The sequence below is a fragment of the Xyrauchen texanus genome, chromosome 13 (genome assembly GCF_025860055.1).
Source record: "Xyrauchen texanus isolate HMW12.3.18 chromosome 13, RBS_HiC_50CHRs, whole genome shotgun sequence".
Lineage (NCBI taxonomy): Eukaryota > Metazoa > Chordata > Actinopteri > Cypriniformes > Catostomidae > Xyrauchen > Xyrauchen texanus.
In genome coordinates, this window is record NC_068288.1 from 31,679,812 (window position 1) to 31,702,231 (window position 22,420).

The 22,420-nt window shown below is 38.0% G+C and overlaps 1 protein-coding gene across 1 annotated transcript in view; it reads left to right on the forward strand.

Moving 5' to 3' along the window:
• oca2 (oculocutaneous albinism II) overlaps positions 1 to 22,420 on the forward strand; it is a 146,324-nt gene that overhangs the window by 92,115 nt on the left and 31,789 nt on the right. The window contains exons 19-23 of the mRNA XM_052141138.1: positions 5,984 to 6,111; positions 12,712 to 12,771; positions 13,617 to 13,721; positions 18,988 to 19,081; positions 22,032 to 22,125. Coding sequence (XP_051997098.1) covers positions 5,984 to 6,111; positions 12,712 to 12,771; positions 13,617 to 13,721; positions 18,988 to 19,081; positions 22,032 to 22,125 — 481 coding nt within the window. The remainder of the gene's footprint in view (positions 1 to 5,983; positions 6,112 to 12,711; positions 12,772 to 13,616; positions 13,722 to 18,987; positions 19,082 to 22,031; positions 22,126 to 22,420) is intronic.

Below are 22,420 nucleotides of genomic sequence, written 5' to 3' on the forward strand. Positions count from 1 at the left end.
TATTGTTGTGAAGCTGTCATGTTAGAATTAAACACCATGCTCACATCTAATATGTAAATATGTTTTTTTCAAAAGATTTTGTAATGTCACTTCTCACATGTAATGATTTTTAGCCATCTCTGTAAATAAAATACACAAAGACTGAATGAAATTCTGCCTCCTTTATCTGTATTAAGGAAGAATTGTGCAAAATCAGTGTTATTTTGTTGCAAACACAATTACATAACTTAAATAGTAGTAACAACCAACTTAATTTCAGTTTCTTTACATATTTAACATGTAAATATATTTAGATGAAGACATTTATAAAGAGTCCATAGAAAAGACAACTGGAAATGTATGAGGTAGGTTGTGGGTGATAAGTCACAGACATGTGCAAGCATCGCATTGCCATAACTCTTCTCTGGCTGGACACAGATATAAGTAAACACTTTGCAGTTTGAATGATGTCCTCCTATGAACAAAATGATGGAGTATGTTTTTATGTTTCCACTGTTCGATCGCGCGAGGATTGTGGTGCTTAAAACATTAGCATACCATTGAACGGACGAGTTTTCTGCCCCACTTTTACAATCTCCAGGTCCTGGACCCATCCATCTGTAAAAAAGACCTGGGCCTGCTGCAGCGACTTGAAGTTACTGAAAACTTTGTGTGTATGCACTAACATTTAATATCATATAGTTGTATATATATGGGTGCTGAAAGTTGGGCAACAGGTTGACATCCCCTGACCAGTCACAGTCACTTTGATTCCCTTTATTTTCTCGTCATACCTCGTTTTTGCATTAGGATTTAGTTTTAGGTGGTATGGTCCGACAATGTTTTCTTTAGACCGCTGCATTTTGTAGGTTTATATTCTGTTTTTCACGCTTTTTATTATTTTCATGCCAGAACACTAGCCTGCTATGCGATGCCAGCCCATGTAAACTGGCCAAACATACCCATAATTCTTTGCGTTCTGATGACGTTGCCGCCCAGTTGGTCACATGTCTTAGCAATCTCTATAGAAAGCAACAACTGGCTGACGACTTGAATGTGTTCTACTGTAGATTTGAAAGTCCCAGTCTCACACCCCACACCCGCTCTGACCTTCACTTCACACAAACATCAACACCTCCTCCAATCCCCCTCCTCCCCCTTCCTGCTACTCAACCTGCACTTAAGATCTGTGAAGAAAACAAAAGACAAGGAAAGCACAGGGCCCAGATGGTGTTTAACCCACGTGTCTTAGATCCTGTGCTAACCAGCTGCCCCCATCTTCACACTGATATTCAATAAATCACTGGAGCAGTGTGAAGTCCCATGCTACTTCAAATGCTCAATCATCATTCCTGTCACAAAGAAACCAAAACTCACAGGACTTAATGACTACAGACCCATCGCTCTGACATCTGTGGTTATGAAATCATTTGAGAGGCTGGTCTTGGCCCACCTGAATGACATCACTGGACACTTTCTGGATCGCTTATCGAGCAAACAGGTCTGTGGAGGATGCAGTCAACATGGGATTGCATCATATCCTGCAACATCTGGACAGACTGGGGACATATGCAAGGATCCTTTTTGTGGACTTCAGTTCGGCTTTCAACACCATCATCCCAGCTATTCTCTAGACTAAATTACTCCAACTCTCTGTTCCCATGTCTATCTGTCAGTGGATTACCAGCATTCTGATGGACAAGCAGCAGCTTGTGAGACATAGCTTCCAGCACTTGTACAATCAGCACTGGTGCCCCCCCAGGGATGTGTGCCCTCCCCACTACTCTTCTCCCTGTACACAAATGACTGCATCGCCTAGGACCCCTCTGTCAAGCTCCTGAAGTCTGCAGAGGACACCACTGTCATCAACTTCATCCAAGATGATGACAAGTCTGCATACAGAAGGGAGGTTGAAGAGCTGGCTGTCTGGTTGGAACACTCTAACACTGACCCCCCCTCGCTATTCTAAACAGCACTGTGGCAGCAGTGGAGTCATTCAGGTTCCTGGGCAATACCATCTTGCAGGACCTGAAGTAGGAGACCCATATTGACTCATGTGAAAAAGGTCCAGCAGAGATTGTACTTCCTTCACCAGTTGAGGAATTTCTACATGCCATAGATACTGCTGATACAGGTTTACTCAGCAGTCACTGAGTCTGTCCTCTGCACTTCAATAACTGTCTGGTTTGGTTCAGCTATGAAATCGTATATCAGAAGATTACAAAGGACAGTTTTTACTGCTGAGAGGATTATTGGTTGCCCCCTGCCATCCATTCAAGAACTGTACACTTTCAGAGTGAAGAAAAAGGCTTGAAAAATCCATCTGGACCCCACTCACCTTGTCTACTAACTTTTTGAACTGTTGCATTCTGTCCAATGCTTCAGAGCTCTGAGCACTAGAACCATCAGGTACAGGAACAGGAACAGTTTTTTCCCTCAGGCTATCCATCTCATGAACAGTTAAAACTGCCCCATTGTGCAATAATTATGTTCAATTCACAGTTTAGTACTTTTATATTTATCCAACATATCCTACCTCTTCCGCCAATACATTCCCTTGCACTGTATATAACAGATTTGTATTTAAATTTGCTATTTGCACACACACACACACACACACACACACACACACACACACACACACACACACACACACACACACACACACACACACACAGTGCTGAAGTAGGGCCATATAGCACGATTGTGAGTGTGATATTTCTTATATACAACAGTTCAATTATCAAGTAAATAAAAAAACAGAGTACGGTCATAAAAACGCATTTGTGCATGGAACTATTTCTCACGCGACGGATCAGAATCTGCCGTTGCTGGTTCAAAAGGAATTATGCGTTCAAGCTTCATTCGTAATTAAAAAAGTTCACTTCAGAAATAGTATCACGGCTTGTGCTGTTCTAACAAGTTACAGGATAAATAAGGATGGATTGATGGGTGTGTGCATGTCTATGTGTCTTTGTCTCTGTGTGTGTGTGTGTGTGTGTGTGTGAGAGAGAGAGAGAGAGAGAGAGAGAGAGAGAGCGGAGCGTGTGCGATCACCTGTTGCCACTCCCAAGCAGAAATGCTGTCAGCGTTCTGAAGGTCAGACTTCTCATTGGTAAAATAACATCCAAGCGGGGGTATTTCTCCCTATTTCGTGGAGTCATTCACTATAGAAACAGCCATGTCCTCCACCATTTTAAACAGTGTGTATTAGTGTTGTCAAAAATACCGGTTCTCCGGTACCAAGTCGGTACTGAAACAATTTTTTTTTTTACAATACCAGAATTTCTGAAGGTTCCGGAGTACCGAGTACTGGGTCTACCCATGCAGAGTCGGGAACTTTCGAACGCTCACAACAAGCAAAAGATGGCGACAAGCTACGGAGTCTCAACTTAATCTTGTTGAAATGAAAAGTGGAAAAAGCCAGGTTTGGAAATTCTTTGTATTTGAGGCTGATGAAAAGAGAAACATCATAGATCATCAAAAACCTATTTGTAAATGGTGCTTTCGCAATTTTCTGACAAAAGGAGGAAACACATCAAACTTAATAAGGCACCTGAAAGACAGACACCCGGATTTATTCAAGCAAATAAAGCAGGTGAGTTTAAAAGCATATTATAATTTGCATTAGGGCTGAAACGTTTAGTCGGCATTATCGACAACGTCAAAAATAAAAAAAATTACGAGAAAAATTGTCATTGTCGAATAGTCGTATGATCTCGTAACATGAAATCATATTAAACTGTAATAATGAAGAGTGAGAGCAGCACTGCATATCACGCCTGATGGAGGAAGAATTACAAAGATCAGTCCCGATGCACTCTAAACTTTCACAGCTTCATCTTATGTAGATCCCAAAGTATTAGGGCATTATAAAAAAAAAAAGTAAATTCAGAAGCACTCTCGTTGTGGAATAAGCGGAGCCGGAGCTCTTTAGAGGAAACATCCCGGCGTTACAAATGCAGTTATTTTTAATGTGTTATAGCTTTATTAAAGTTCAAATAATACAGAAGCAGGTCATTTTAATAACTTTAAACTCAGAAACTGGCATTTCTCTGTGTGGTAAGCGCCTCTGCAATGAGTTGCGCGAATGTCCCGATCTAAGGAGGAGAGATTGAAACGGCACCCGGCTGAGAGAGACTCTGCCTCGGGGACGCTCATCCCTGGAGCGTGCACACTTAATGCAGCTGGATTAGAACATGATGGCTCGTGACTTATTTAATCATATGTCACTGTGCATTTCTTATCGTGAAGAAAAATGACAATATGCAGCTTTGTTAATATGAGATATGTTAATATGATAATTAGTTTGGAAATAGAGTTTTATTCATTCTATTGTATGCTTGTTTATTTAGTAAATTCTTTAGTACTTGGTAAAAACTTAAAGTAAAAGTTGAAGCAAATCTTATATAAGTGTTCAAAAATAAAGTGCTCAATGGCATATTTCTGTACCTAGTTCTGCTGCTAATGTTTTGGTTAACTTTGTTAATAAAAGAGAGTTGTTTAGTAACCTGTTTTTGCTTTGGTACCGAAAATGGTATCCAGTACCGTGAAATTTCAATGGTATTGGTACCGACTACTGAAATTTTGGTACTGTGACAACACTAGTGTGTATCCAATGTGGAAACTCGGTAAGCGCCTCGAGTCCTGTAATCAAACAGTCTGTTGTGTCTCTCAGCTACGATGGGCTTTAATCCTGAAATTGTTCATTTAAAGCTGTTTAAAACAATGTCCTATCTTACGTAATGTAGTGGTAATACGAGCAATCCCGGAGCACTGTTCTATGTAAACAATGACTAACGGATTCACTTTACATCACCAACTGGCTCATATTACAAACAAAAATTTTCTTTTTCCACCACCTGCTGGCATATGTAATTTCAAAAATAAAGACTGTAACTCCTAACAAATATGCACTACTCTTACACTTTAGTTTAGAATGGCAGGAACACAAGCGGAGCGATACAAACAGTGAAGCGTCAGAGTGCGGATGCTGTCGGACCATCAGTGCTCATGGAACGTCTCTCGTCCAATCAGATTTGAGGACCGGAATTAACTGTTGTGTGTGTGTGTGTGTGTGTGTGTGTGTGTGTATATATATATATATATATATATATATATATATATATATATATATATATATATATATATGTCTTATTGTTTATTTATTTTCTTTTTCTATATTCTATTTCTATTTTTCCCCCATTTTTATTTATTTTAAATTATTATCTTGGTCTTGTTGCTGTATTGTATTGTTGTGCACTGGAAGCTCCTGTCACTAAGACAAATTCCTTGTATGTCTAAGCATACCTGGCAATAAAGCTGATACTGATTCTGATATTTAAGTTTGTTATACTTCTTTCAAGAGTGGCAGTGCTTAGAAGCTTCCTATAATTTTTTTGTGTTTATTTTGTGACTGAATTACTTTTTTAAATGAAAGTACTTTTTAACAGTGCAGGTGGAAGGTATATAACCTTCCACATTTAATGTAATGTTATATCTGTATCCACAGCTATTGTTCAATTCCCATCATTTATTAGGCTGCTAGTTAGATCTTTGCTGGACACATCACAAAAGCCTTTAATGAAGACTATCCAGTAACTGGCTTATTATTCTTATGTTCTGACATCCCGCAGTCCATTATGGCATTGCAGACTACCTTTGGTGTCAGCGTATCGATGTGGAGTGTGTTTATGTGTCTGTTTGTGTGGTGTCTGAGCTGCGTTTCTAATTGAATGCCGCTGTATGATCTCTCTCCCGCTGACTGAAGTATTGTGTGAATGGAACCACTGTGGTGATATGAGTGTGTATGTGTGGACATGGGACAGATAGAGACATAACAAATGATTGATGCATTACATTAAATGCTGGTGGGCTATTTTCCAGGATTCCATCATCTTAAAACCTTTACATATAACAACAGGAACTAAAACTGTTTTTGTTTGACAATGTTTTTGGTTCTTCTCTAGTGATCATGGCTTGATGTACTGCTTTTATCTCTCAGGTTGGATCGCTATCTTGGGGGCTCTGTGGTTGTTGGTGCTGGCTGACATTCAAGACTTTGAGATCATACTTCACAGAGTGGAATGGGCCACATTGTTGTTCTTTGCTGCACTATTTGTACTGATGGAGGTATGGCAATTCTTATAAAACACATATCCAAAAACACAAAAACTCACATGTCTCAATGTTCTGTCATACACTGATCAGCCACGACATTAAAACCACCTACTTAATATTGTGTGGGTTTTATAGGGAGTAATACACTGATGCCTCATGACCTTATTCAAAAGCAGTAATTACCACTCCCAGAGTATCTGCTGCTTTAGCGTGGTATATGCTACTCCCAAAAATAGTACAAAGCAGGTGGCGCAGCTGTAAATACCTAAAGAATTGAGACCTGGGCATCCCAAAAGATTGAACCACATTTTCAAAGGATCTCAACATTCCACTCTCATATAGGTCACCGAGCATATTATCCTCCCTCACAATCCACTCTGTCCAGCAGAAAGTGGACTTATTAATACATAATTTTGGTTTCAGCCATAAGCTTGAGGCTACATTTAAAAAGATTTCTGAATTAAACAGTCTGGACACTTTTGTCCATACCGAGTGCAAATGTGAGATAACTGTTTGTAACTTAACTTCTCTGGTTAGTTTGATAGAAAGGCTCTGCAATGGTGAAATAGGGGAAAGAACTTCCTGTTCAATACAAAAGCAGGGTGGAAGCGACCAATGAGCCAAATGTCTGAGACTGAATGCATAATAATAAAACAAAATCTTGGGTTGGCCTAGCCCACCTTTGTCAATCGACCTCTGTAATTTACTGAAATTTAATCTGGGATGTTTACTATTCCAAAGAAGGACTTTGCTATGGTATCAAATTGCTTGAAATATGTGAGGGGGACATCTATAGGGAGAGATTGTAGCAGGTAGTTGAATTTTAGAATTCATTAGAGTAACATTAAAATTCCCAGTCATAGAAAATTTAATGAAGCTCATCTACCCACATTGCTCAAACATTTTTATTAAAAGGTCAAAATGAACTCTTAACTAAACCACACAAATTTGCTGGGAATAAAATACCCAAATACTTAATGCCCTGTTTGGGCCACTGGAAGGCACCCGGCTGAAAAGCCTTTACCGGGCAGAAAGATGTCAGAGCCAAAGCTTCGGATTTAGACCAATTAATTCTGTATCCTGAGAACCTCGAAAAGGAATTCATAATTCTGTGGAGGCAAGGCATAGATCTAGTTATTTCAGCCACATTGATATGGTATAAGAATTGTCTTAAAATTTTCGACAATATTTTAACATCTTGCTAGATCAGGGAAATTGGACATTAACTCTTACACTTGCTTGGATATTTGTCCTTTTTAAGAATCAGACTGATCTGAGATTGCATCATGGTTTGCGGAAGCTTTCCATTCTTTTATGATTCTGTATAAACTTCTACCAAAATTGGAGTCAGTTCTGTAGCATAAAGAACTAAAAACTAAGTAGCCAAGCCGTCTGGCCCCAGAGGCTTGCCTGTTGGCCACACCTTAATTACCTCACCAAGCTCCTCCAAAGTTATCTCAGAATCAAGAGAATTCCTTTGCTCAGTCGTCAGTTTAGGAAGTTCTAATGGTTGCACAAAATTTCTAATATCATCATCAGTAGATGAAGAGGTGGAACTATCAGAGGATACTGAGGACCAGTTGGTCTCCATATAGACACTGATTTCAGCCTTTAACATTTGTTGGAATTCAGGATTTTGCAAAAGGGATACATTAAAGCACCAACTATAGGATTTATTTTTCTCCATATGTGGCAATACCTCTAAACTTACCAGTGCGTGATCTGAGACTAAAATGTTTCCAATTCAGCAATCAGCAACTGATGAAATGAGGGATTTAGATATAAAAATAAAATCTGTTCAAGATTACATTTTATGGACTGATGAAATAAATGTATATTCCCTCCCAGATGGGTTCAAATGTCTCCATATATCTGTAAGACCAAGATATTTACACATCCTGTGAAACGTCAATGTTGGTCTAGGGGGCTTGCACAATTTTGCTTCACTATGATCAAGGACTGAGTCCATCAAATGTTTAAAGTCTCCTCAAAATATTATATCATGAGGGGTGCCAGTGGCTTGCAACATTCCTAAAGATCTATAAAAAAATAATCATCTATATTAGATGCATAAATATTAGCCAAAATTAAACTTTGTCCCTGAATTTCAGCTAAGACAATAATGACTCTTCCTTAGAGGTTTCCTTATTAGCATAATGACTCCCCTGCTCTTACTCGAGCCAGCACTAAAGAAGGCATATCCACCCCATATCCTCCCAAATTTTTCAGCTTCATGTGGAGAAAAATGCGTTTTTTTGAAGAAACACTATATAATATTTCTTATGCTTAAGAAGAGAAATAACCTTCCTCCTTCTTATGGGATGCCCCAACCAGTCACATTCCACATGGAGAGAGACAATCAAATATTAACATTTGACATTTTGACATATAAGAAAAAAATTGATTTTGTGTCAAAAATAAGATAATAAAGACCAAATTCTAACATAAGTGCATCCATCAAAACCCTAACATCCCCCAGAACAAAACAAACTTAAACTTGCACATTAACCCCGTGTATGACAGCGCCAACTGATGCTTGTCCCACCAAGCTCAAACAGTCCATGCAAGCCTGTGAGAACCCCTGTGACAACTTTGCCTTCGGAACAAGTCCAGTGTTTCTATACAAATTTTGTAAGAGAGAATTACACAGCAAAAGAAGATCTATAAAATAAACTCCATTCGCTAGGCGGAACAGCACAAAAAAGCATGCAGATTCCACAAACAGTCAACCGAATACTCAGTGAGCCGGTCCACTCAGCTGCAATGTGAGTACAAAAAGATGACTAACAATAAAATGCTGTGGTTCTTCCAAGAAAGCCTCCCTTTTCTCCTTGCCTCGCGTAGCAGAAGATCTTTATCACGGGAAGCCGAGCAGGAACTTTATGAGCTTGCTCGATTTCCAGCTTATGGCCTGTTATGTCGAGCAGATTCAGAAAGAGCCCATCTAGGAACTTCAATGTAACTTGTCCTTCTGCTCCCTCAGGAACTCAGACAATTTCACCGGCTACAGTTCTTCATGTCCTCCAACTTCTCCCAGACATGCTCCAAATCCACCTTGGTCGCTAGTTTATTAGCAGATAATTCCCTCTCGATGACTCCAGATAATCAATCCATTTATCGACATATCCCTCTCTTTTAACCTCATCAGTGAATTTCGCCTCCATGTCAGTGATCGAGCAACGTATCACAGCAAGATTCTTCAAGTCAGCAATGACCTTCGTCAGCATTGCCGACATTTTCAGCATCTCTCGCCGCATTTCTCGCACCTCCCCAACTAAGTCGACTCCCAGGCTTGCAGCCTGCTCAGGGGCTTCAGCTTGAGCACGTAAGTGTCTTTTAATGTCTCCAGAGCCTGAGGATTTTGAATTATTTTACATATTGTCTTCCTAGAACAGTTATGGAACAGAGTATACACCTGTGCGAATCTCACTTATGTCATTAAAAGTATTAAAACTAGCAAAGTGCGCAGAGCTCGTTCACACCTCCGATCCTTGCATGGTGTCACGTAACTCCTTAATGGATGTTTTTTGTTTTTGACACCATTCTGAGTAAATTCTCTGAGTAAATTCTAGAGGCGGTTGTGCGTGAAAATCCCAGGAGATCAGCAGTTACAGAAATTCTCATACCAGCCCATCTGGCACCAACAGATGTGATTATCTAATAATAATCAGCAGTGCAGTGCGTAAAATCACGCAGATATGGGTCATTAGCTTCAGTTAATGTTCACATCAACCATCAGAATGGGGAAAAAAGTGATCTCAGTGATTTGGACTGTGGCATGATTGTTGTAACACTGTTACAGTCTGCACAGACAATAAGTTAAAGCCTGAACTTGGACCATAAACAAGACCCTGAAATCTGATCCAACACAAGTGGTACTATAACATTTTAAGTCTAAATCTAACCTGAACACAAAATTGTTTTCACACTGAGCTAAATCTGTCAACATCTCCCTATTGGGACATTCGGGGACAAGTGTTTTTCCGTTGGAAAATCGATTCATGCAGTAAATACTGTTTTTTACATTTTATAAGAATGCAAAAGGTTTACATTTAGGGGTAGGGTTGATTTTTCAGTTGTTACAAACTGGAACCCCAAAAAAACCCGACAATGTGTTGGGGCTTGTAGGACTTGGGACACTTTTTTTAGCTACTGTCCCCAACAGACTTTTTAATTTGACCATTAAGTCTTCTTTGGTGAACTACCCTCACAAGAAATGACAATTAAGTTCAGTTAGGAAACTCTACATGGTGGAGGCTGATAGGTCAAACAGACACACCTCCTTCTATGCACCCAATTGGAAGCTTTTTACCTTCAGTCAGAATATACACAGAGGTTAAATTGGGCCGGAGCGCACCGGAGCGCAGCTCCGCCTCCTCAGGTCCACAACACACCCTGACGGAGCTCAGCTCCGTCTTCTTCAGAGGCGGCGGCAGCCGATTTTGAATGTTTTGAGTGTAGCCCCGAATGAATTTTGAAAAGTTGACTGACAAATATGAAACCGGACAAAAGCCTATGTAAACCCCCGAAATCATAAGTTGCCTTATTTCATTGTGTTTTGGCTTTGCACATACTGCATACAGCCTGTAAAAATAGACATAGGCATAATCTAGCCTATAGAATAAGTTCCTTTGCTGTCGGTAGCCTATGGGCGACTCTGTTTATTCCTCTCTGTTGAATATGCAGCAGGTAGGGGAGGAGCTGACATCAACTAACGTTACTTAGTGGCGAGTTAACAGCAGTTAGCAGGAAAGACAGCAAAAATGAAGCATGCCATGCGATGCACGCAACAGGCGACAAAAACAAAACAGGACACCTGTGCGAGAGTTCGGCCACACACCCGACACCTTAAACCGAAGTGACCGAACCTCAGCACAACATGAACATGACAGCTTGCGACCGGGGTGCGCAACACACTTCAATAACAATCAGACTTGGAACACAAGTGTTCGGATCCCGACACAGACCAAAACCAAACCAGACAGGAGGACAGGATCCAGACACTTTGCTACCGACAGTGCTGTCAGACCAAAACCCAGACTGACAGAGTGACAGGATCGTGACTGGTATTGTATATAAATCATGGAAAGCCAGGAAAGTGTTGGCTATTATTAGGTTCATGTTTATCTATGGAATTCACAGGTAAATACACAGAGAGAGAAGGAGAGCATCTCAAATAGAGATTGTCTAAGTTAAGGGAAATTGAGCATGTCAGCAGCAGAAGTGCTGGGTTTGCTGTTTGTGTTGGTCTAATCCTTTGCTTTGTTAGGAGGACAGTATTCACACAATTATGATGCTAAGACATTATAGATATTCTAGTTTTATCTTCTGTTAATGCCTGATCTTCTGAAAAGCTGCTTTGAAATGATGTGCGTTGTTAAAGGCGCTATACAAATACAAATGACTTGACACAGGGAAACCGAACCCTTGGGCCTAATGGGGAGCTTAGTGCTGCTCCAAGATAAACCGTTTGCCCTCTACCACAGAGCTAACATTCACAAGCACTCATACTAGTATGCGCCACAAGCACTAAGCCAAAAATAGGTTTTGATATTCCACATTAATTGAAAATCTTAACTGTCAAGTTAAATGTCTGCTGTTTTGGTTTCTGTTTTGTGGCCCATACTGTGTGCACATTTCAGCTGGTCAGACAGGGAGATCAACCGACCATCTAAACCAGGTAAAAAATAGTTTAGCCAGGCTGGGAGACCAGCTAGACCAGCTTAAACCAGCCCTAGGTGGCAAAGCTGGTCTATTTTTATGGTTTTAAAGGGGTTTTGGGCACTTTTCAGCTGGTCAGACTGGGAGACAAGCTGGCTGACCAGCTAAACTAGATAAACACCAGCTTGGCTAGGCTAGGAGATCAGCTAGACCAGTTTTACACCAGCTGACTAGGCGAGGAAATCAGCTAGATCAACTCATACCAGCCTCATACCAGCCTAGAGGCACGGTTACATCAACCTTCACATGGTGAAATTCCATGGGCGAAATACAGTCATCTCAATGGGAATCTCTATTTCACATGGAGTTTGACAGGCAAATTTGCCGCATTGACCAAGAGAAAGTTGCTTGGTTCGGCAGTGACCTCTGTGTGGGCAGTGCTTTGTACAGAGCTACACTGATTATTCATAATGGATAACACTCTAGCTGCAAAAGAGACTGGATGACAATTATTTTTTTTTGCTGGTTTCACATGCACTCAACGTCCGCCCACGCTCTATTTGCCAGCGGAATTTAACAGTGCAAAGGTAAATGTGACAAAGCTGGTCTACTTTTATGGTTTTAGGTGGGTTTCGGACACTTTTCAGCTGCACAGGTGTGGAGACCAGCTGACTGACCAGCTAAACCAGCTTAACCCCAGTTGGACAGGCTGTGAGACCAGCTTAATCTAAGGTGGTAAAGCTAGTTAGTCTGGTCTGCTTTGATGGTTTTAGGGGGTGGAGTGTGGGTTGGGTACTTTTCAGCTGGTCAGGCTGGGAGACTAGCTGGCTGACCAGTTAAACATAAGTTTGATCAGGCTTGCAGATCCGCTCGACCAGCTTAAACCATCTAAGACCAGCAAACCACCTTTTTTTCAACAGGGTCTTGATTTTCTGTTTTATGTGTTTTAAGGCCCTTGCACAGCTGCAGCTTATCGACTACATTGGAGAGCAGACATCAGTGCTGATAAAAGTAAGTAATTCCTATAAAATATTTTCACACTCTTTGTGTGTGTGTGTGTGTGTGTGTGTGTGTGTGTGTGTGTGTGTGTGTGTGTGTGTGTGTGTGTGTGTGAACATGTATATAATTAGTGTTAGTTTTACTAACATTTATTTGCTTGTAAATGGACCATGATTCTAAATCCATGCATTCCAAAAAGAACATTGCAATCCAGCCAAGTGAACTTTATTAAATAGCATGCCTGGCCAAAATCATTGTTATCATAGATCCAATAGTGGGGCTGTGTGGGCCCTGTTTCAGAGATTTCCTCAGGCCTGTAAATGTCCAACTCTGCCTGGCTGGCGATCACACTCTGATAGACCCGTCAGCTTGCGTTTGGTGTGTGGGCCTTTTACAATCACAGTAATTACTCATGACAGGTGCTGTGGAGCTCTGATGCATTCAATCCAATCACCATCACTGGGACCCAGAGACCCCAAAATCCGAACACATTGATAAACAACCAAAGAGACAAATAGTGAGGGAAGATCGGAATGAGACAATGTACAGAATAAATTAAATTTGTATGTGCTTATAAAAAACTGTGATGTGTTCTCACATGTGTTGTGAAAGCATGTTTGTGTTAATGTGTATTTGTGAGCATGTATGGTGTTGTGTTTTGTTTTATGAAAGCAACAGACTGTGAAATAATAAATTCAATGTGACTGTGTCATGAACACATTCTCTGTTAAGCCTCCCACCTCAGTGTTGGCATTCATGGGCGTTTGTAAGGCTGACAGAGTATGGGTATGTGTGTTCAGTAGGGAGACGGTGTTTGGTTGAGACATACAATATTTTATTGTTATCTTCTCTCCCAGGCTGTGCCAGAGGATGAGCGCTTGGCCATTGCCATCATTTTGGTCATGTGGGTCTCAGCGCTGGCCTCTTCTCTCATTGACAACATCCCCTTCACTGCCACTATGGTGAGGAATGCACACACATTCCCTCATGAGCACAGAAACACAAATAGGTAAAGTGAAAACTCTCTTTATAACATTTTTATAACAAAACTTAAAGGAATAGTTCACCTAAAAAAAAACATTCTTTCATATTCACTTATCCTAATGCCATCCCAGATGTTTATGACTGTTTTTCTTTGGTAGAACACAAATTAAGCTTTTTAGAAAAATTCGAAGCTCTGTAGGTCCTTATAATGTAAATAATGTAAGTAAATGGCTATCGAATAGAGCTTACATCACTCATGCGTCGACTGCTGACAGCAAGCGATTTTTTTAAAGTTAATAAAGTTTTAATTGTTGATTTGTTTCTTACACCAACCTATTGTTTTGCTTTAGAAGACAATAATTGATCAACTGGAGCTAAATGTGACTTTTGGACCGTCAAATAGCCAGCAGCCTGATGGCACTCGTTTACTTGCATTATTAAAACCTACAGAGCTTCATAATTTTTCTAAAAATCTTAATTTGTGTCAATAAAGATTCTGTCATAATTATGATTGTTTATTTTAATAATAGTAATAATAATAAACAAGTTAAACAATAAATATACATTTAAATATTAATAAAAATTATTTGCTGTACCATTTTCTAAACATTTTCTCCATTTATAAACACCTTTTGTTGTTCACTTAAATGTACTGTAAGTGATATAATCCTTTTTATTTAATTTTTATTTAATTTTTCTCACAAAAATATGGCCAGGTCACATTTCATCCCAAAATGTACAGTAAGCAATAACTGTAATGCAATGATTTTTGCATTTAATTACGGCAGTAAAACAAATACCACCATGGTGTATAAATGCTTTACATCTTAAATAAAGTAATTTTTTTTTCACACTTCAGTAATGACAATGATATTTTCAGCTTTACAGTATTGAGAAGTGAGGGAAAGTCACAGATTCACCCAAATACCCCACATAATCTCTTAATTAATAGGATGTCTCAAAACTGCATGCATAATAATTATAAATTCATTTAAAAAATTTCTTATAGTTTAAGATGCCGAATGCAGCATGCCACACCGCAGGACACTGCACTCACTGCTGTGACATGTCATGTGAACTGCCAACATTCTGTTGACAAATACATGAAAATAGTCCATCTTATCCTCTATAGTCACCTCAAGTGCATGAGGAACAGTAGTGAGTGATGATGTGTCATTAGATCAGCGCATGAATCATGTGTATCATGGAGAACACGTGCTGTGAGCTGTTATGATGATCATGGCACCAAACAGACACAGAGCTGTGCTGCTGATCGCTCACTGCCAAATGACTTTGCCCTCTTTTCACAACTACCTTACCTCTCTCTCTTTCGCCTTTTATACAGTACTCTGATGTAGAAACTATGGTAGCAATAGTTCACCCAGAAATAAAAATGTTACATTTCGGTCTGTTCCTCACACAAAACTATTGTATGGCTTCATAAGACTTGGAATATCACACTCGAGTCCTATGGAATACTGTTATTATACTTTCATGATTTTTTTGTTCTTTTGGAGTTTGGCATTATAGTTCACCATCCACTTTTGTTGTATGGAAAAGGGCTGCTCTGACATTCTGCCTAATCTCTCCTTTTGTGTTTCACGGAAGAAAGAAAATAATATGGGATTGGAAAAGTGTGAGCAAATGATGAAATCTCTTTTATTTTTGGGTGAACTATTGCTTTGAGAGCTCTATTTTTCCTCAACATCTCATTGTATTTCTTTCTTATTGCCTGTCTCTTTCACCCGCTCTGTCAAAATGGAGAGATAAACAGAGTAAAATAAACTTGAACTCTCAGGGTAATGGATATTTTTATTTGATTCGATTTGATTTATTCGACAGGTTTTACTTACAAATAAATTGAACAACAATGATATACGTACATCCCATACAATTCACACAAACAAAAACTGTTGAGGATAAAAACAAACACAATAAAGCCAAAAGCTTATTTCCACTGTGGTCCTCTGTGTAATTAAAAAAGATGGAGGCATGTACATCGGTGAGAATGCAAAATAACCTTTTTACAACATATTAAAACTACAATACAGACAAGACAGTTTAATTTACAATCAAACATTCAAAAACTAAAAAGCCATCGTCTAACCTCTATTTTAAAACTTCTCACATTATTTATACTCTTAAAAACTTTTGAACCTGCATGGGTAGATATTATATTCACTACCCCTTGTACCAAAAGTATGCAGGTCTAACACGAAAATAATCTTGTTTCTTTAACTTGCATATGGAGGCAAATAGAATGGACTCAGGTTTTCCCAGGTGGAAGGAATGTTTGTTATCCAAAAACCAACTGGACACCCTTTGTAATTCTAAACTAATTTGATACTCAATGACAACTTTACTCTCATGAGATGCATTTTCTGCATATAAAACAAGATTTTCAGAACATGCTACTTTTAAATCATTAATATATATAAGAAAAAATAAAGGACCTAATATGCTCCCTTGTGGCACTCCACATGTAAGAGGTAATGAGGTGGAATGTGTACCATTAATATTTACTCTTTGACTTCTATTTTTAAAATAGGACCGAGTCCACCCAATTTCTTTGTCATTAAAACCTATTGCTTTTATAGGTTTTTATCTTGCCACTGTATTAATAGAATAAATAAATAAAATAAACCTTCAGTAGTTCCACAAACATGCCCTGTACGAATCTGGACTAAAAGTGACATACACTTAATTTTTCTTTAGAGCACCTATAATGTGCCTATTTCTGACTTTATCAACAACAACAGAAAATCAGCTTGCATTTAGTTATTTCAAACGGTTTGTCTCACAACACATATGCTCTGCATTTTCTGTATTTATTCACCTGTTTAAAAATTATATTGGTGAAAAGATATCACACCATCCATAAAGCAATTTTAAATTGGCCATCATGCACTACTCATGTTTTTTGGTGCAGATGTATCAGGTAAGATATGTTCAGTTTGAACATTCAATGCACTTTCAATCACACGTGTTTGAACAGCCGATTTGCAGATCAATACACTGTCTAGAAGTCCTCATCACTCTGGTGATAGAGTTCGTTTTATCTCCTGTGCCATTTGATGGGTGATTCACTAAGGAAATAAATTTAATCTGCAATTGCAATTTGACCAAAGTGCTTGTGGGATTTAGTAAACGTGGTCATATAGCATAAACTTTCTTGACCGTTCTTAACCTGTGTAACCTAAGGTCCTGCCTGTGTGATAGACCTTTATACTAGAAGATAAATTGAGCATAGATAATTGATGCTAGATTTTCATGAAATATTTCCCCTATGGGAACCCTTAAAACGTTAGATTTAAAGGAAATCCAATGGGAGCCACACGAGAAGAACCCTGCAGTCTTTTTCCTTTGAAGAATCTGTCCCTTATAGTAGTCATCTTGGTTCACACCTTCACAGAGATATGCACTATGAATTTTAATCTGTGCATATTACATTTGAATGGATGTCACAGTAAGTGGGGTAAGTTGAGACAATGGAAGCTGCCATAACTATTTTAGGCTTTTGAACAACATTTAATCAGTAAAACAGCTATGCAACACAAAATTCATAAACCAGAAAAATGTCAACAGTAACATACAAAAATATCAAAACATTCTGTTGGTCATCGAAAAATGTAAATTATTAAATTATATTAAAATAATTATATATTAAAACACATGACAACCTGCCCCAACCCTGACCATTTATGAAGAAATATTATTTTCCTGTGAACACATCTGGACTAAAATCTACCTTCATTATGTAGATAACCTATATTATGAATACATAGTTCATTAGTTGACCCTTTGGGATTCATTCAGCCTAAATGTTTCCCATTGTGGTTTTGTTTACTCAAGAGCTATAACTAAACATATGATGAAATTGGAAATTTAGTTTGGAACATAGAATTCACAAACAATTTCAAATTTAAGAGGATTTTGAACTTGGTGTTTGAAACCAACATGCAAAATCACTGCTAGAGAAAACGCATCATTTTATAATTGGACTTTTGACTCAAAATCTTATAGTTACTGAGATATAGCGCTTGAGACAACTTCCCCCTTTGACAACTAGCCCTGCTCTCCCCTTTATAAATGTTATCAGTTTACCTCTGTAAAAGAAGAGAACTGAAAAAGAGCTTTTGAAAGTCCACATATAATTTGTTCCCAAGCAGCTGTTCATGTGTGGGCAACATAATCAAAGTTTAACCTTTGTTAATCAGCAACCAATTATCAACCATAAACAACCATGTGCGAATAAATAGACAAATATGAGTTAAGAATACAGAGTCTTGTAAGATACCCATGTTTCTATGCCACCTGTGTCAAATTAGGATTTTCCCTCCAGATTAATATTTGCCCTTTGCACTCCACTGGAAACACAAAACTGTGATTTTCTTGTCAGCACACGTGTACGATTGCTTTGTCTCTTGGTGCCCTCCCATCCATAGTGGCGATACCACAGCTGAATGAATCGGATGGCAAATGTAGTAGAAAATGTAATCACAGTTGTGCTGTGTAATTTATTCAAGTCGATTGCAGCTGAAGCCGCTGGTAGCTGTGAAGCCAGCATGAAGCAGCCAAGTGGCAACACACTGGAATCTCAGAAGCAGAAAGCATTTTCTCCAAATATGCAATCTTTAAATTACGCTATGCTGGTGAGAAAATCGAATGCTTATATGCCCTGAGGAATGTATGCATGCATATGTATTGTTGTAGCTGTAGCTGTAGCTGTATCTGCCTCTTGCCATTACATGCCCTTGCTAAGCACTGATGGCTATAGCTATAAGTATTTTTAGCTTGTTCTATCAGTGCAGGCTTCATACCAGGCCTTAGCAGTGATGTTTGCAACATACATGTTGTTTTATAATGGTTTCATTTTCTGTTTATTCTTCAGTGTGTCTGTAAAAAAAAAAAAACATGTGCTACCAAAAAAAATATATATAGAAGAGAAAATCTAATGTCATCTGCTATTGATCTTCTTCTACAACACAGTCTGCTAATAGGTTGCATGGCTGTCAGTATTACTGAATATACATATACTGTAACACTTTTCATGACCCTAGCATCTACAATGTTTTATTCTTGACAGATGGTGCATTCTGTTCTCAGTTGTTAATTTTTCTTTTGGTTTTGTAATGCCTGAGAACTGAAACCAACAATGTTTACTGGTAAATGTTATGTCACTACATATGGTAATGAGCTACAAACAACTGAAGACTAAAATTTGTTATCTTTATTTTTCGACAGATTCCTGTGCTTATAAACCTCAGTCAAGATGCAGATGTCAACTTGCCTATCAAACCTCTCATCTTCGCGTTGGCAATGGGAGCTTGTCTTGGAGGTCAGTTACATTCTATATTTCCAAATATAGTGGCCCCCCAAAATATTTGGAATGTTTAGCCACACTTAAAAATGCAAACATACTTTTAACCAACTGCTCCCAACAATTCATATTTATGTGGATGTACAGAATCAAGTCAGTTCCCCTTAAGTTCACATAGAGTGGGTGCCCTAACCACAGGTTCTTCACATGAACTAAAGACATTTTCCATTAAATTTGACAAAATATTAAATATTAGTGTTAAAATATTTTGTATTAATTTTTAACCATTGTTTTATCATTTAAAACCAAAAAGTCTTGCCTTTGGTTAAATGTTATCCTTGAAAAGCATGCCGTGCAGATATAAAATTAATGTATATGAGTGTTATTGCATAAGATAAAAAATATCAAACAGAGAAGGGTTTGATATTTTGATATCTGATGCAATAAAATGCATACATTTTAAAAATGATCTAAGCTCCCAAATTACCTAAGGGCCACTGTGTATTATATATAGTCAGTATGTTTTAATGCAAACATGCCCTTTTACCAACCTTGGTTCAAGTAGAGTTTAAGAGCTTACCTTCAAATAAACACTTTTCCATGAAGAACTTTGTGGAAACACCTTTGTGGTAATTCTTTTTTGTAAGCCACCTCCTAAAGAATTGTAATTCACTTAAATCTTTCTGTGGTATATAACAAACTACTTTAAGATGGTACTTGAAACCTTCATAGAAAATAGGTCTAATTTTTACATCGTGATAGCTTTAATAACCTGTGGTTTTTCAATGCCACTCACCATTCACTCACATCTGAAAGCCTCACAGAGCAGAATAGATCCACCTACATTTAAGAATGCTGCAAGCTTGCAAGGCCATCTGAAAATGCCTTATTGCATGTTTGGCTCTAAGGACACAGAGATAAAGAGAGAGAGGGAGAGAGGGAGGGAGGGAGGGGTGTGTTAGCTCTAGTATAGATCCATGGGATTCTAAGGCAGGCTCCTGGCTTTGCTGTCATGCTGACAACTTTTTAGAATTTTAAGAAAAATGTCTTTCATGGAATGACAAATCAATGACCATAAGCTTATTTTTGGTCTTTCAAATTGTTCAAATGGGAAAATTCATCCCCTAAAAGACATTTGAGAATGAAGCTGTTGAAGAAATGTATGTTTTGTTTTTATTACAAATTAAATATAACAATCCGGTTAAAAGGTTGTAGTGAAAATTATTATTATACATTTTTGAATTTCATAGTTTTTACTACATCCCACTTTTGCTTTATTAACAACATGCACTCAAGCTGACATGAACTCCACAAGTTTATGCAAAACCTGAAGATCTATGTTGTCACCATTGGATTTGTAGTGTTCCAAAAAGCATCTTGTGTGATTCAATTGATGGAAATTGTAGAAAAATCTGCCACACAAAGGAGTTTACATGGTCGAAGTCATAAATGTACTAATTTGATTAGTGACATAGAAATAAAAAAATCTAAATCCATAAACTATTATTTCTAGGTTTAAATGGAAAATTATAAATGAAACATTTTAATTTATAAAGAATGTATGTCATATATTTCTATTTGTTAATGTATTTATTTATGTATTTATTTGTGAAAAACATTTTATTAGGTTGCACAACAAAAACAAATACAAAAAAATATTATTACAACATAATATAAGTAGAAGTAACGTAGATGATTAATTGACGTAAAAGGTCTGGAACAAAAAAATAGCAGCTGTCCAATTATGTATTTTGTGTGATGTAGCATTATGCAACCTGGATGTTCCATTTCTATTTATTGAAGATCTTTCATTGCACATCCTAGTGACTTTTTATTGTCTATGATTTTCTATAATATTTATTATAGTATGTTGGAGATTCCTTAGCATGTAACCTCATCACACACTTTGACATCATAAGACATGTGAATAATTGTGGGAGTCACCATCCTCAAAGTGTGAACTAAGATTACAGTGTAAATTGGAGTAACCAACAATTTTTTGGAGTAAAATTGGAGATGAATGAATGGCATTGTAAACAGCTCTTAGAGAAGGATGTGGACTCCACACATAAATCTGAGCAGATAAAGAAATATCAAATTAAATGACACAACCACATATATCAAGGAAATTGCTACATGCCTTTGAGGACTCTCAAAAATACATCAGAAACAACTCACAACATCTCAAACACACTAAAACAGAAGCTTGTACATCCAAAAGATCATACTTCAAAACAAAATCAAAGCAATGCAGTTGGTGTACTCAAGTGCAATAAAGAATATCATCCATTTACACTATTTCACCCTGACACTTTGTCCCTGTTTTGCAAGTTTTGTGACATTGAGGCGTGAGATGAGAACATTTCCGCAAATCTCCACCATTCTACATCTGATGAAGCCACTTGGATGAGTGGTAGAAATTGTCTAGATGCTCCAGAGTACATTTTCTAGACATGCTATTGATGAAGTGGCGTCCTCAGTCCTTCATCAGAAAGCTATCATTCCTTTGATTCGAGTTGGGACAGAAGTTCTTTCTCCATGCTATGCATTACTAATGCCGATACTACAAAAGAAACGCTTGCCAAATCACCTCTGCAATTTATGGCTGAAGGTCATTTCATTGCTGAAACTTTAAAGGAGTGATTGCACAGTGGAGAACTTTAAATTGCAATCAGCATAACAAAATATGCCTTGCACGTTAGCGCCAAATCAATTTTAATATTCATTTATAAAGATCTGAATTTGTGTAGCACTGTGTTTGTAGAGAACACACCGATCTAGTTAAACATTTTCAAATTCCCAGACTTCTCTCTCAAGGCAGACAAGAGTGATTGGAGTATATATATGAAAAAAATTCACAAGGCAAACAGTGTTTATATTAAATATATAAGTGTGTCTGTGTTTATTCAGGTTATCAGAGTTATTCAAGCTAGTCATTCATTTTTCTCATCCCTCTGTATTCCCAAAGGAAATGGGACACTGATTGGAGCATCTGCTAATGTGGTGTGCGCTGGGATTGCTGAACAGCATGGCTATGGATTTTCTTTCATGGAGTTCTTCAGGTATGTGCATTGGGACTAGTACAAGTTATACCTTTATACTCTTTTATTTATTTATTTATTTTTTAAATAAAGACTATTTTGACCATTGCCACTGACCAACTAAGGTGAATTATGTTTGTGGTGTGTCTGTCAAGCCTAATGAAAACATAATCTCCCAAGAGCTTGAATAGTACAGCATGTCACTAGCTATGTCAAGGCTGTTGTTTGATTCCTCCACATAGCCTACTTATGAATAGCATTTCTTGAATGGCACTGTAAGTTGTTTTTGGTAAAAGCATCTTCTAAATGCATAATT